The sequence below is a fragment of the Podarcis bocagei genome (assembly GCF_964188305.1).
Source record: "Podarcis bocagei genome assembly, chromosome: 7".
Lineage (NCBI taxonomy): Eukaryota > Metazoa > Chordata > Lepidosauria > Squamata > Lacertidae > Podarcis > Podarcis bocagei.
In genome coordinates, this window is record NC_138132.1 from 7,187,430 (window position 1) to 7,202,945 (window position 15,516).

Sequence of the window (15,516 nt, forward strand, 5' to 3'; positions counted from 1 at the left end):
ACACACACACACACACACACACACACACAAGATACACAGTGCCCCTATTGTTCTCCTTCCCTCCTCCCTTTGTGTGACACCAGAATGTGCTTATTGTAAGAGTTTGCTGCAAACTTCTTCGTCCTCCCCCCCCTTCTCCCTCTCCCGTCCCCCCAACTCGGATAAACTCGCGCACAATTAGTACACACACGGGCGAGAGCCATGAATAGCGGCTCTTATTCCCGTGGCTGGGAATGGCAGGGAACTTGGAAACATGGATGTGTGTGGCCCTGCGGCATGGCTTCGTGGGGGAGAGAGCACACACACAAACGCCTCTCTTGCAAAGAAAAAAAAGCCTTGAAATAGCGAAAGCGCCATTTGAAGGCCGCCAAAGCCTTTTCACACTGCATCTGTTGCTTCGGGAGTCGCTAGGCAATAAATATCCTTTTCTCCCACCCCCTCGTCATGAGTTAGACACGGATCTGAGGTTAGGGGTGTTCTGCCTGAAACCAGGGACCCTGTTTCCCCCGCGTGTCTTGTTGCTGTGGCTCCGCTGGCCCCCTCCCAAGGTATTTCGCTTGGCAAACCTCCCGGCTTTTCTTTCTCCATCCCAAACGTGTAGCGACATGCAGACTTCCAGAGGAGCTCTGCTAAAAACTTTGCATTTGGGCTGGGAGGGGGGGAGGTGTTGGCTGGGAACATGCCGCTGTTGGGGCTGGGCGCTGGGCTCTCTGGGCCGGGCTCTCTGGCCAGAGACTTGGGGGGGGGGGAGAGCTCCCAACCCGCCCGCCTGGTGGGCAGAGAGCCTTGAAAAGGGGAAGCAGCACCCTCTGGTGCCCGAGAGCTGCCACTGTGTTGGTTGCGCAGCAGCCGGGCTCAGGGAGGAAATAGATGCATGGCGTCTCTCGCACCCGGTTGCTGATTTCCTGCATATTTCTGTGGCTCAAACCCACAACCCTGAGATTGAGAATCTCATTCTCTGCTAACGGAGCTATTTGTTCCAATAATTAAAAGACCACAGGTGTGCTCTAAGCAGAGATCACGACCTCTGCAACAACAGAGGGCCTTAAGAATATCATTTCTCCGTCCTCTTTTTCCCCAAGGTGTTTGGCCCATTGTGGTTGTATGAAGGCCGTCGGGGGGAGAGAGCTTAGCCCTACTGGCCTGGCCCCAAATAATGCCCCCTTTCTCTCTGCCCCGCAGTGAGTTGGACTACTACGACTCGCCCAGTGTCAACACCCGGTGCCAGAAGATCTGTGACCAGTGGGACTCGCTAGGATCCTTGACCCACACACGGAGGGAAGCCTTGGAGGTGAGCCGGGAGGCTCCTGCAGCTTGCCCTGACCTTCGGCTGGGGGGCAGGGGAGAGTCGACGCTGTGTCATGTGACCCGATCACCTGACCCATTTCTCTCCTGCACAGAAAACAGAGAAGCAGTTGGAGACCATTGACCAGCTCCACCTGGAATATGCCAAGCGGGCAGCGCCCTTCAACAACTGGATGGAGAGCGCCATGGAAGACCTGCAGGACATGTTCATCGTCCACACCATCGAGGAGATCGAGGTAGGAGGAGGGGGTGGAAGGTCACCGGGCGCAATTCAGTTCCCCCAGGAACGTGCCGGTCAGTAATCAAAGGGAGAGCTCACTCCTTGTTAGCAAAACACGATCCCCGCAGACTTTGTTGACTGCAGAGCAGCACATTCTTCCTCCGTGAAAATCAGTTGCCGAGACTGAAAGGCCCTGCCTCTCACCAGGGCTTTCCCCCAAGCAATTGGAGACTGTGCCTACATGCCAACCTCTCCTCCGCCTTTTTCACGCCTCTCCTGGTTCTGGGAGAAGGGGAGCTTGTCACAGCAGCAGCAGGAGGACACACCAGCCAGACTCACCTCGGCCTGCCTCATCTCCAGCCTCTTGATTCTGAACTTCTTTCTGCCACAGACTCTCCCTGCTCACTAAGCCCTGTCACCCCTTTGGTCTCTGACACCTCCTCTTCCTGGTCTTCTCCCTCTGAGCACCCGTCATTGTCCCACCACTCCTCCCCAGGCTCTGAACCTCCTTCCGCCGAGATTTCCCAACTCGTTCCTATTGGCTAAACCTATTTGGTGTTTCGCAACTTTCTGACTAGTTGCAGGACCTTAGCCAGACCTAGCAGAGTAAACGCAGAATCCACGGAAGCATTTGGCGACTTGGCTGCAGACAGGGTAGACAAAGCAGGAACCAGGAACTTGTAGTTAGGTGTTTATTATATACGGTGGACTATTTACAGGAATAGAACACAGATCTTTAGCTAGCTCTCTCTCACACGACTCACAACTCCTACACTGACACACAGAACTCTGAACCTCTGAACTCACGAACTAACACATTCCAGTTAGTAGGCCATTAATTATCACTCCCTTGAGAGAGCTTGACCAATCAGGGAGCGGTCTCCATGTCTCTGTTATCACCAGGCAGACTTACTCCTTCAGATTGCCTTCTGGCTGTCTACCAAACCTTAATTGACTCCGTGTGAGTAGCTGCACATACTCAGATTCCCAACAGTTCCTCCCACCACTCCTCAGAGTCCAACTGCTCCATGACACCAGTTCAGAGAATCTTGGGCCCCCAGGACTGGGGAAGCTCACCTGAGGCTTGGAGGACCCATCACCTTAAGGCAGCTTCCTGCATCCTGACTTGGTATAAGACAGGTTCATATGCCTATACATGAAGCTGCTTTCACGTGGCTTTAAAAGCCAAACAGAACTTGACAGGCGGCGCTCTGCCTCCTGGGTCACAGCATCATAGCATTGTAGAGTTGGAAGGGACCCGAAGATTTTAATCTAGTCCAACGCCCTGCAAGGCAGGAATCGCAGCTAACAAACCCCTTTTTCTCCCAGGGATTGATTGCAGCCCACGATCAGTTCAAGTCCACCCTTCCCGACGCGGACAAGGAGCGTGAGGCCATCCTGGGAATCCAGAGCGAAGCGCAGAAGATTGCAGACTACAACAACATAAAACTCTCCGGGAACAACCCGTACACTACGGTCACTCCGCAGATCATCAACTCCAAGTGGGAAAGGGTGAGTGGAGATGTCCGGATGGTGTCACGAATCCAGGCAGTGTCCTGGAGGGAGGTGGGGGGAGAGAGAAGACGCCCGGCTGAAGTGGCCCACGGCCAGTTTGGCTGGTGGGAGACGCTGGGGGTCAGTGATCCAACTCTTTTTGTTCTCGTTTTCGCTGGAGCAGGTCCAGCAACTGGTGCCAAAGAGGGACCATGCCCTGCAAGACGAGCAGAGCAAGCAGCAGTCCAATGAACATCTGCGCCGGCAGTTTGCTAGCCAGGCCAACATTGTGGGGCCTTGGATCCAGACCAAAATGGAGGTGAGGGCGCTCTGCCTGCTGCTCCCCGCTTGCTGCTCCCCGCTTGCCCCACAGGAGAATTTGGAGAGGTGCAGAGAGGAGAGATTTCCGTTTTGTTTCATTTTCACTATCAATTCGTATACCGCCTTTCTTGTAAACACAAGGCAGTTTACGAGCCTGCAAGATAGACAGCAAAGATCACACGCCTAATAGCAATCATACCCAATTCTTTAAAAACTCATAATAAAAGCATAAGTTAAAAATAAACAACTTGAATAAAGCAATATTCATTAGTCCATTAGAATACAGTGGTACCTCTGGTTGCGAACCGGATCCGTTCCAAAGGCCCATTCACAACTTGAAAGGAATGCAACCCGCGTCTGCAAGTGTGAGGGTCGGGATTCGCCACTTCTGCACATGTGCATGACGTCATTTTGTGTGTCTGTGCATGCGCGAGCAGCAAAACCCGGAAGTAACCCTTTCCAGTACTTCTAGGTCGCCGCGGGACGCAACCTGAAAGCGCTCAACCTGAAGCAAACGTAACATGAGGTATGACTGTATAACAGTAAACTGTTAATTTAAATACCGGCAAATAATAATTAAACAGTTTACACTTATCTGTTAGAATAAAGAATTACTAAGCTGTAATCAGTAAAAATAACGGCAGGGCACAATGCATAAAATAACCACAAAACCAGCATCAAATTGAGAAACGAGGGCACACAGATGACGAAAATGTTTTTTGAAAATATCCCTGAACTCCTCCTCCCTTCCCAGCTGCTTTTGCTGTTCTCATAGTCAAGGTTTGAGAAAGGCTCTCAGGTTCTGGAGGGTGGGGCAAGGCAGGTGGAAAAAGCTGGAGCTCTGGAGCATCGGTACAGCGTAAGAGCCAACAGTGAGACGTGTGAGCCAGGAATCGCCCATCACTCACCACGGGCTCTGCTGCTCTGAGAGCCTTTTGGGCTGGTGTAGCGGACTTGCAGTATAATACTAGCCCACTGGTTGAATTAGGGGCAGTGCCTTCCAGGTCTAAAAGCCAGGCGGTCAAGCTAGTTCTGGGCAGGATCTCTGCCTGCCCGGTCTGTTTGCCCTGACACGGCTCCGCCTTTTTCTCTCCCCCCTCCGCCAGGAGATTGGGCGCATCTCCATCGAGATGAACGGGACTCTGGAGGACCAGCTGGATCACCTGAAGCTGTATGAGCAGAGCATCGTGGATTACAAGCCCAACATCGACATCTTGGAGCAGCAGCACCAGCTCATCCAAGAGGCGCTCATCTTCGACAACAAGCACACCAACTTCACCATGGAGGTGAGGGCTGCGTGGGGACGCTCTCAGCCAGCTAGCCAGACAACCGGCCGCTCTGGGGTGTTTTTTTCTGGCAGTTTGCATGCTGGGGAAATGGGAGTCAGGGAACAGGCCTCGCAAAACTGATACAGTTTTACCTCGGTCCTCGGAACGTCTCCGTTGACGAAAGTTTCGGAACCCGAACGCAACGAAAACCCTGAAGCAGATGCTTCCATTTTCGAACGCGCCTTGGAAGTCAAACAGCTTCCGCTGCGTGCTTTTCAATTTTCTCAGCTGAATCTGCAGACAGCCCTTTGTTGCCTCGGTTTTTGGATGCTTTGGAACTCGAACGGTCTTCCGGAACGGATTTGCGTTCGAGAACCAAGGTACCACTGTAGCTGTTTTTTTTCAAAGAAGTAACTCCACTACATGGGGCTGACCCAGAAACTCCAGCGGGTGCAGAATGCCGCGGCGAGACTCCTTACGGGGTCCTCGCCATGGGATCACATTCATCCGGTGCTATACCAGCTGCACTGGCTCCCAGTGGAGTACAGGGTCAGGTTTAAGGTGCTGGTTTTAACCTTTAAAGCCCTATACGGCCTAGGACCCTCGTACCTACGGGACCGCCTCTCCTGGTATGTCCCACGGAGGACCTTACAGTCTTCAAACAAAAATATCTTGGAGGTCCCAGGCCACAGGGAGGTTAGGCTGGCCTCTACCAGAGCCAGGGCTTTCTCGGCTGTGGCCCCGATCTGGTGGAACGCTCTGTCACAAGAGACTAGGGCCCTGCGGGACTTGACGTCTTTCTGCAGGGCCTGCAAGACAGAGCTGTTCCACCAGGCCTTTGGTCAGGGCGCAGCCTGACACCCTCCTTTGGTAATCCTCACTGAACTCTAGCCCAATGGTTGCCATGAATTTGACTTTTGAATTGATTTTAAAATGAATTGATTTTAGAAAGCTGTGTTATTTTTATTGTTGTTAGCTACTCTGAGCCCGGCTTCAGCTGGGGAGAGCGGGATATAAATAAAAAATTATTATTATTATTATTATTCAAAGAATAAATGGCAGAGACAACAATGATAAAGTACTTCAGTCGAAGCCATTTGGAAACATATAGGAAGGCAGCGTCTCAAGCGTTTCCAGGGCTGGCTGCTGGTTTTAGGGTTTCAGGCTTGCACCAGCCGGGCTCGTCTTCCTAGGCCCTTTTGCTGAGTGGGGAGGCTTTGATTCGGGGGGTTCTGCCTAGTTCTTTACAAAGCAACCCTTGTTGGGCTGGGGGAACCCTCTGCCCTCTACCAGATCTTAGCCCCTGATAGATCCCGGGTGCGGATTCAGCTTTCAAGAAGGCAGTACATACACCAAGGCGAGTGAGTTATTCAGCCTTGCCTCTTCCCCTCCCGCCCCGAACTCTTCGTTCCAGCATATCCGTGTCGGGTGGGAACAACTCCTCACCACCACAGCCCGGACCAGCAACGAAGTGGAGAACCAAATCTTGACCCGGGACGCCAAGGGGATCAGCCAGGAGCAGATGCAGGAGTTCCGGGCCTCCTTCAACCACTTCGATAAGGTAACCTGAGTTTGGCGCAGGGCTGGGGCCTCGCCGTGGAGCAGCTGGAAAGTCGTTTTTGGGTGCAGAAGAGGCTTCCCTCTGTGCGTTTGTGTGCGCGTGTGACTTTCCTGCCTCTGATCACTAAAATAAAGAATGAAAGAGAGGAATCTCCTGCCCACAGGAAAGGGTCCGTTCCCTCAGATTGAAAAACGACAAAGAGTCTGGCACCAGTTGGAGGGTCCTCTGAGCTCAGCCTGGTAGCGCTGCCATGAGTGCTCTTGCTTTCCTTAATTTCCAGGCCATGCTCGTTCTTCATGATTTATATTTTTATCCCAACCCTTCTTTGAAAGGGCTCAGGGTAGTTGCAGTCCCCTCCCTGCATTTTATCACCACCAACCCTGCGAGGTGGGCCTGGCTGAGACAGTAGCTGCCAGCTCTCGGGGTGACTCTGCTTGCTCTTGGCAGAATTTTTTAGAAAGGGTTGAATGGTTTGGCGCTCCAGCTTCCAGCCGCTTTTCTGCCACCCAAATCAGACCTGTTCGATTTGTGTCCAGAGGAAACTGGCCAGGCCTATTGTTGGCATCTGTCTGTCTTGAGACACAATGGAGTTTGCCTCCAGGGGTGAAGTCAAACCACTGCGTTAGCAGCACCCAAGTGGCCTCCCCCGGGGTGCAAGCCTGGGTGATTTGTCTTGAGGTCCTGGGCTCCTGGATGGCAAGACACACACACACACACCAAGCTCACTGATGTGGTCCCAAGGAAAGCAGAGCAAGACATTTGGCACCAGCTTGGCTGCAGGAGTTGCCGGAAGGAGGCGTAGAAGGCGCCATCCAACCGTCTTAGGGACTCCGCTCTGGATTTGTGCAGGGTTTCCTCCCAAGCCTTCCTCCCAGAACATTTGCAAGCACAATTCAAAGTGTTGGTGCTGACCTTTAAAGCCCTAAATGGCCTCGGTCCAGTATATCTGAAGGAGCATCTCCACCCCCATCGTTCAGCCCAGACACTGAGGTCCAGCGCTGAGGGCCTTCTGGTGGTTCCCTCACTGCGAGAAGCCAAGCTACAGGGAACCAGGCAGAGGGCCTTCTCGGTGGTGGCACCCGCCCTGTGGAACACCCCCCCCATCAGATGTCAAAGAGAACAACAACTACCAAACTTTTAGAAGACATTTGAAGGCAGCCCTGTTTAGGGAAGCTTTTAATATTTGATGCATTACTGCATTTTAATGTTTGGTTGGGGGCCGCCCAGGGTGGCTGGGGAGGCCTGGCCAGATGGGCAGGGTATAAATGGTAAATTATTTTTATTTTCATCTCCCAAAGATGTCCTGCAAAGCAGCGGAGGTTTAAGCTCAGAGTTTCCCTTCTCCTAGTTGGGCTCCCTTCCCAGGTTGACAACCCACCATAGAAGCCAGTGTTCATTTTTTCACGGCTTGTTGCCGAACGTCTGATCAGAACAGGTGTTGGCGTGAAAGTCCTGTCTCTTTTGAGCGCCCCAGCCAGGTCCTTGAAGCAGGGAGTCCCAAAGGGCTCTTCGTCTTCTTCCCCCTCCTCCTCTGACCACTTCCTGGGCCTGCGGGCAGGAGCTCCCCGAGAGCATCCACGAGAGTGTTGGAACTAACGCCATGTCTTTCCCCCTTCCCCCCTCCCTTGTCGTGTGCACGTGGGCTCTCCCGCCCCCCTCCCCACCCCCCTCAAATGTGCATGCCGCGCCCTCCGCCCCTCCCTGCGCGTGGCCCGGCGGCAGGACCACGGCGGATCCCTGGGACCTGAAGAGTTCAAAGCCTGCCTCATCAGTTTGGGATACGATGTGGAGAATGACCGACAGGTACCCGATGCCCGTTAAAAACTGCGCAGCCGCTCGGCGACCTTGCAATTAACCTGATCTCCTTTCTCTCTTCCTTCACCACGTTCGTTTCTCCCCACCATCAAACACCCACTTTTCTTCTTCCTCCTCCTCCCGCCACCTTGTCGTCGCCGTGTTTCGTGTATCCGATTTGTGCGCCCGTGTCTTCCCCCACTTCCCCTGTCGTCTGTTTACGTGGCATCTCGATGGCTCCTCCTGACTGATGTTCTCTCTTTCTGTGTCTCTTTCCTCCGTGGGGCTCTGCGGCCCTCTCTTCCCTTTCCATCTTTGCATGCCTCCTCCATCTGCGTTCTCTCCCTCCCTTCGCCTGTCGGCCTCTGGGAATAGAAGCGCACGGGCAGCATGGACACAGACGACTACCGAGCTCTGCTTATCTCCACGGGATACAGCCTGGTACGCTCCGCTCTCTGCTTTCCCCCCCACTTCTCTTCCTCGCTCTGTCCTCCATGCCGACGGCAGCAGCTGGTGACAGCCGAAATGCTGCATCTGTCCGTTGTGTGGCCGGCCCTTGCCGTCCTTCTGCCTTGGGTACCCAGCCTTGCTGAACTCCAACTCCCATCATCCCCTGCCAGCTTAGCCGGGGATTATGGGAGTTGTGGTCCAGGCTGAAGAACACGGGCCTAGGGTGTGAGTCGGAACGTGATGTCAAGTCGGGTCAAGGGCCGGGGGGCTGTGCTTACGGCCAAGTGGTTTGCAAGACAAGGCGGAGGAGGGTGGGAAATTCAGGGTTACTGGTGGGTGGGCATTTGCTAGGGCTGCTGGGAGTCACAGGTGGGGAGAGGGTGCTGTTGCTTGTGGGCTTCCCATTGGGGGTGCTTGTTTGGTCGCTATGGGACAGGTTGCTAGATTAGATGATCTTGCAGACTATTCCTACTATGAATCGGCAGGGGAGCTCCCTTTGGTTGAGTGGGGATGGCTATGGAGGGACAACTTTGTATAAAATAAACATGGGGGGATCAGCTATCAGGCAGGCACCACCCCTACAAAGTTTCAGGTGCCTGGTTAAGATGGTTTTATTCCAGGAGGCCTCTGTCCCTCACAAATGCTGCTCCGATGTTTTATTCTCCAGCATTTTACATTTCGGGCACAGCTGTGCCGTACATTTGAAGCATGTGACTTCCACCAAAGGATGCTGGGAAGTGTAGTTTGCCCTCCGCAGAGCCACGCTCCCAAGTACCCTTAACAAACTACAGTTCCCACAATTCCTTGGGGGAAAGCCATATGCTTCAGGTAAACATGACAGCGTCGGGGCATGGTAACATTTTTATTCTCCGATGGCCACTTTGAGACCCATATAAAGTGAAAAGCAGGGTATAGATTTCTAATAAGTAGTGTAGAGGAAACTGCTTTTGTGTCAGGTTTGACTTGTTTACCCATCTAGCTCTGCCTTCTCCAACGCGGTGCCCTCCTTCATCGCTGGCCCTCTGGAGGGCGCTAGGTTGGGGTCGGCTGATTGAGCCCAGCATTGCCTGCCAAGGCTGCCAGCCGCTCTCCCAAGATCTGAGACAGAGAGAAGCTCTTCCCCATTTCCTGCTATCTGGTCTTTTTTCTTTTTAACTGGAGATGGGAGGGACCGGAGACCTTCTACATGCCAAGCAGGTGACCTGCCGCCCTGCTATGGCTCCTCCCTAGTATAACGCTGCGATCACAGGAGATTCAAATGGAAATTAAGCCTAGGAAACCTTAAGCAAGAAAGGTTTGAGCCAAGATCGTCCGGTGTAGTTCTCCGCAGAATTCCCACCAGTCTAAATTCGGACAGCCACTTTGACACGGAATGGGGGGACTTCTCTAAAGCTTGAGGCCACAGCTGAGTTTTCCAGCAAAGGTGTCAGAGCCGTCAAACGGACTCAGCTGTTTCGCTGCCTTTTTGCCAGGAGACTCAAATGACCTCCTTTCTCTCACCCCCACCCCTGCCTCCCCAGGGAGATGCGGAATTCAACCGGATCATGAGTGTCGTGGACCCCAACAACAGCGGAGTGGTGACTTTCCAAGCCTTCATCGATTTCATGTCCCGGGAGACCACGGACACGGATACGGCCGACCAGGTCATTGCCTCCTTCAAGGTCCTGGCTGGAGACAAGGTGAGTTCAACAAGGGAGAGGAAAGACTTTAAAGAAACGAGCAAAAAAACCAACCACATTTCTAGCTGTTGTGGCTGAAAAGGCATTGCTGAGAGTGCTCAAATCTCAGAAGCCAGAGGAAGAACAGAGTCAGTTTTCTAAGCATTTTGGGCTGGGGGCTTCAGGAACGCCTTAGCCCTCTCAAAGGCCAAGTAAGGGAGATCATGCAGATTTGTGCAAGCTTTCGCCTGATTGCAGGACAGAATATGACTTCCCTCGGTGCAGAATTTAGAAAACTTTTTGAAAGTTCAGAGAGCGTAGTCACCCAAGACATTTTTTCCCCTTGAGATGACTTGGGGGGTAGATCTGCTCGTGCGTTTCAAACACATTCCACACCGCATTTGAAGCACGCGACTTTCCCCCACGCCCGCCCAAGAATCTGGGAACTCACAGCTAAAATAAGGAATCCGTAAGACAAAATATCTGGGGAAGAACGGAGACCCTTTTTAGTTTATATAAGAACACAATACAGCGAAATAAAATTTCATACAGGTTTTCCCTTGTGAGCAATGGAAAGAAAATAGAAAAGATTGCAATATAGGATTTAGGTGAATGGATAAGGTTAATAGGTTAGACAGGCAGCAGGGAGGAGAGGGACTCAGACCATCACGAATTAAGGATGGGAAGTTGCCAGGATAAATAGATTTTGATGTAAATTGTATGTTATATGATCTTAACGTACAATGGTACCTCGGGTTACATGCGCTTCAGGGTACAGACTCCACTAACCCAGAAATAGTGCTTCAGGTTAAGAACTTTGCTTTAGGATAAGAACAGAAATCATGCTCCGGCGGTGCAGCGGCAGCAGGAGGCCCCATTAGCTAAAGTGGTGCTTCAGGTTAAGAACAGTTTCAGGTTAAGAATGGACCTCCGGAACGAATTAAGTACTTAACCCAAGGTACCACTGTAAATCAATGTAAAATAATAAACTTTAAAAAATAATAATCCTGGGAGCTGTAGCTTTGCCCTCGCAGAACTACAACTCCCAGTACCCTTAAACTACAGTTCCCAAGATTCTGCAGGGAGGGGAAGCCATGTGCTTTAAATCGATGTGCTGCAGATCGGTGGAAATTGCTGCAAATATTAGCTTGGGACCGCAAAAAACCACGTTGTGTTATCCCAATGTTCCTGATCTGCCACCCGGTGGGCGCAACCTCACGCAGGCCTCTCTTCTTCTCTCTCCCCCCCCCCATCCCTGACGCAGAACTACATCACGGCTGAGGAGCTTCGGCGAGAGCTCCCCCCCGACCAGGCCGAGTACTGCATCGCGCGCATGGCACCTTACCAGGGGCCCGACGCCATCCCCGGCGCCCTTGACTACAAGTCCTTCTCCACGGCGCTTTACGGCGAGAGCGACCTGTGAGGCTAGAGCCGGAGGCAGCGGCGGCAACAGCAAGCGCTGGCGCTTTTTGGGGAGGGGGGGCGACACTCTTGATTTTCCCCCATTCACACAAACACACACACACACACACACACACACACACACAGCAATGGGAAGGTTGTCTTTCTCTTTCCTTCTCTCTCTCTCTTTCACTTTCTCTCCGAGGACAGAAAGCTGCCTCCACGCTGGGCGACCCCTGGGAGCTGGCCTGGGCCACCCCCTCCCCACCCCCTTCTCCCCCACCCCATCCCCATTGCGCACTCTACGGACACTATGCAACAGTTCCAAGTCTTTTCCCCAAAACTCTGAGCAGCGGAGGAGCTCGGTGTGGCTCCTCGCTTCCCGGGGGAGGAAGGGAGAGTTCGGCCCCGAGGCCTTTCCAGCAAAGGCCATAAAGCATCCCGGCTGCTGCCGCCGCGGTTCAGATGGCTATTATTGTTAGATATAGATGACATTCCGGTTTCCCTCCTTCTACTGATCTTAATTGGGCCCCGAGTGGGATGGAGAGTTCTACTGTCGACTGGCATATACAGGCCCCTCCCTCCCATCTCTTCTCGGGCGCTGCCTTTTAATTTATGTGTCTGGGGTACCCTCAAGCCGCCCTCAGTCCGCGGCACGTCGAAACCCATCGCCTTCAGGATCCGGAGGGGCTGTCGAAACCCACTTCCTTGCATTCCTCTCTCTCTCTCTGACACAGAATCTAGATACCTCATTCCGGACCTTTCCGCTCGCTGCGCTAGGCAGTTTTTGGGCCTAGCCTGTGCCTCTCGCCCCCCAACCCCAGCGTCGCACCTCCGACCGGCTCCTCCCCCCATTAGGGGCGAGAGGAGGAGGAGGAGGATGGGGACCCCCTTAAAGCGTCTAGGTCCAAACTCGCGGTTTCTGCCCAGGCTGTTTGCTTTGACTAGGAAGCAGAGTTGGGTCTGTACAGCCAGTCCTAGGCATCTCCTTTAAGCAGTGCCCTCGTTCACGGCCACCCAAGCTCTCCGTGGCACACGCTGCTTAGTTTGACGTCCGCGGTTTGCCCTTCGCCTGCTTGAAGAAATAGGTTGCCTTCCCATTCGGGGCTAGTTGGGAGGGCTTGCACCTGGCAAGGGCATATTGGCCCTTTCCCATTCCGCAGACTTAGCACGCGAGTGTTCAAAGAGGCAGTGCCTCTCTCCTCAAATCCGTCGCAGCTTCTTCCCCGACGCTCGCAGGAGAAGCAAAACCTTTGCGGAACGGATATCCCCACCCCAGTCGGGCCCTTTCTCCTCTTTTTTCTCCCACCCTAGTCTCCGGTTTTATAAATCCTCCCGTCCTTCTCTGCCCCATGCCATCAGGTCGCGGCAACCCCCCCCCCCAGCCGCTTTTGTAACAGAGTTTGGGAATAACACAATCTCAGCAATACCGACGCCCGTCTTTGAGGCCGAAACGCGAAAACGGTTCGTTTTCTCGCGCGAAGTGCGCCCAGAGGGGTCGCGAGGAGGGGCTTTAACTTTCTCCGGGAGGGGGTAGAGGTGCTAGGAGCCGAGCATCAGTCTTAAAAAGCAGGCCGAACCGGAATGGATTTGTCTCGTTTCCCCCTTTCTCGACACCCTTGTTTCACACCCGAGGGTGTTTTTGGGTGTGAGGGTGAGAAAAGTGAAATTGTGGGTAGGTGACCCCCAAGGCGGAGGGCAGGGGGAATCGCAAATAACTACAGGTGCTTTCGGAGGGAACTTTTGAGGGGTGTCTGAGAAGGAGGGGGGAGCCCCAAGACCGTGTTTCCCAGCATCCTCTGGGAGTGATTCTTGCAAGGTAGTGAAACAGACTCCGCTGCAGGCAAAACAGCTTTCTGAGCACCTCGCAAACTGTTTGGCTGTTCCCTCTTCTCCCCCCGCAGGGCAGGAGCGACTCGCTCACTTAGTCTTCCTCTCTCTCTCTCGCCTCGCTCTGAACAACCCATTAAAAAAAATAAAAAATCCATTGCTTCACGCTTCTATATATATATATATATATATTATATATATATCTATTTTTTTGTAATTTCTTCATCATGGTGCAGGGTTTTCTGAGGACCAAATCTAAAACGAAAGAGAACCGTGCAGAGATCTTTTTTTTAAAAAAGAGAGAAATTAAAAACACAGCAAACTGTTGCAATTTAATAACGTCCAGATTTATTATTATTAAATATATATATACATCTAGCATCGTATATTGCCGAAGGGTGTGTTTGGGTTTGTTTGTTCGGTATTTTTTTTTTTTTTGTCTTTGTCTTTTTCCTTCATCATGTAATTAAAAAGTTATGGCTGACCGTAGCACTGGGGGCGGGCGTGGGGAACCAGTAACATTCCTACACCTTTTTAAATTTTTGGTCACCCATCTTTTTCGTTTTGGTTCTCTTCTTCCTTCTTTCTTTTTGTCGCCGGAGAAGGTTTAGCTTATTTTATTGTGTTTGCTCCTGAATGCCTGCCCTCTGCAGGGTTCGGGCAGTTCAGCCAATAGGGAGTAGCTGGCTTCTGTCTGCCTCTGTTCTACAAACTTCCGAGCTTTCCGGGGAAAACCAGCCCTCCTCCCACTTGGGAACAAGACAATAAAATGTAATATTTTTAAGGATGATTTCTCTGTTGTCGTTCTTTCCAGTACGTTTCCGAGCACAATTCAAAGAGTTGGTGCTCACCTTTAAAGCCCTAAACAGCCTTAAAGGTATACCTGAAGGAGCGTCTCCACCCCCATTGTTCTACCCGGACACTGAGGTCCAGCGTTGAGGGCCTTCTGGCGGTTCCCTCACTGCGAGAAGCCAAGTTACAGGGAACCAGACAGAGGGCCTTCTCGGTAGTGGCACCCACCCTGTGGAACACCCTTCAGATGTGAAGGAAATAAGTAGCTGTCCTATTTTTAAAAGACATCTGAAGGCAGCCCTGTTCAGGGAAGTTTTAAATATTTAACGCTGTATTGTTTTTAATACTTGATTGGGAGCCTCCCAGAGTGGCTGGGGAAACTCAGCCAGATGGGCGGGGTATAAATAATAAATTATTATTATTATTATTATTATTATTATTATTATTATTATTATTATTATTATTATTTCCCACCGCTTCCCTCCTTTACTCATTTGCCTCCCCATCCCTGTTCCTTTACCACCGTTGGCAAATTCACACAAAGCTGCCTGGTGCAGTTGGAAGACTTGGCACATTACGGGGCTCCCGGCCCAACCCTTAGCATTTATATGCCGCAAAAGATCGGGGTAGAGTCACACAAAATCCTTTAAAAGCAACGCAGGAGAGCCGTTAAAATGGCTGGCTGCTCTGAGGAAATTTCCAGGAAAAAGGCACACCACGAACTCAGGCCAATATAAGTTTCAATAGTGGGAATGGTTCCTACTCGCAAATCAGTAGTCGATTGTAACAAAAAGTAATCCATCCAAAAGTATGTATTCTGACAAGGATTACAAACTCAGATTACAGACTCAAACTCATAAGGATATGTATAACACCATGATTCGTTACAGTATTAAAGATAAGAGTTTATGAGTAGAGATAAGTTCATGTTAGTCCATAGTAAGATTTGACGTGAAGATCTTAGTTTCAATCGTTGAGCAGAAGTCAATTATGGATCAGAAACCAGGAGAGGGCGATTGAAACTAAGATCTTCACGTCAAATCTTACTATGGACTAACATGAACTTATCACTTTTTGCTGTCTCTGCCACATGATCATCCACAAATAAGGACTTCGGAGACAAAATCCAGTTTTAGCCTCAACTTAAGGCATTTGGAGATCAGCGACTGGAAAAGAAATTCCACAGCTAGTATAAACTCTTGTCAAGGAGGCAGTTATTGCCGTCCATGTCTGTCACAAACCATTTCCCCCTCTGCTGGTAAGTATTGGATCTGTTAAGCTTTCTCTCTAGCTCAACACATTCTCTGCAACACTAAAAAGGCAAGCATTGGATGCTTTGTGTGTGTGTGCTTTGCAGCCTAGGATAATGATAAATCTTGCTGTTTATTAACGTTTTCCTACAAGAAAGTTGCCGTCTCTAAC

General features: G+C 51.5%; 1 protein-coding gene across 4 annotated transcripts in view; it reads left to right on the plus strand.

Annotated features, from left to right (window-relative positions):
- The window catches only part of ACTN4 (actinin alpha 4), a 148,378-nt gene extending 134,292 nt beyond the window's left edge, over positions 1 to 14,086 (plus strand). For 2 of the 4 annotated variants that reach the window (XM_081200226.1, XM_081200227.1), the window contains exons 13-21: positions 1,183 to 1,291; positions 1,401 to 1,541; positions 2,855 to 3,037; positions 3,204 to 3,338; positions 4,447 to 4,626; positions 6,023 to 6,169; positions 7,892 to 7,972; positions 9,934 to 10,092; positions 11,336 to 14,086. In XM_081200226.1, coding sequence (XP_081056352.1) covers positions 1,183 to 1,291; positions 1,401 to 1,541; positions 2,855 to 3,037; positions 3,204 to 3,338; positions 4,447 to 4,626; positions 6,023 to 6,169; positions 7,892 to 7,972; positions 9,934 to 10,092; positions 11,336 to 11,494 — 1,294 coding nt within the window. In that variant the 3' untranslated portion in view covers positions 11,495 to 14,086. Of the gene's footprint in view, positions 1 to 1,182; positions 1,292 to 1,400; positions 1,542 to 2,854; positions 3,038 to 3,203; positions 3,339 to 4,446; positions 4,627 to 6,022; positions 6,170 to 7,891; positions 7,973 to 8,338; positions 8,717 to 9,933; positions 10,093 to 11,335 lie in introns of those variants that run through there. The other 2 variants (XM_081200229.1, XM_081200228.1) reach the window with 2 other exon arrangements.
- The last annotated feature ends 1,430 nt before the right edge of the window (positions 14,087 to 15,516 follow it).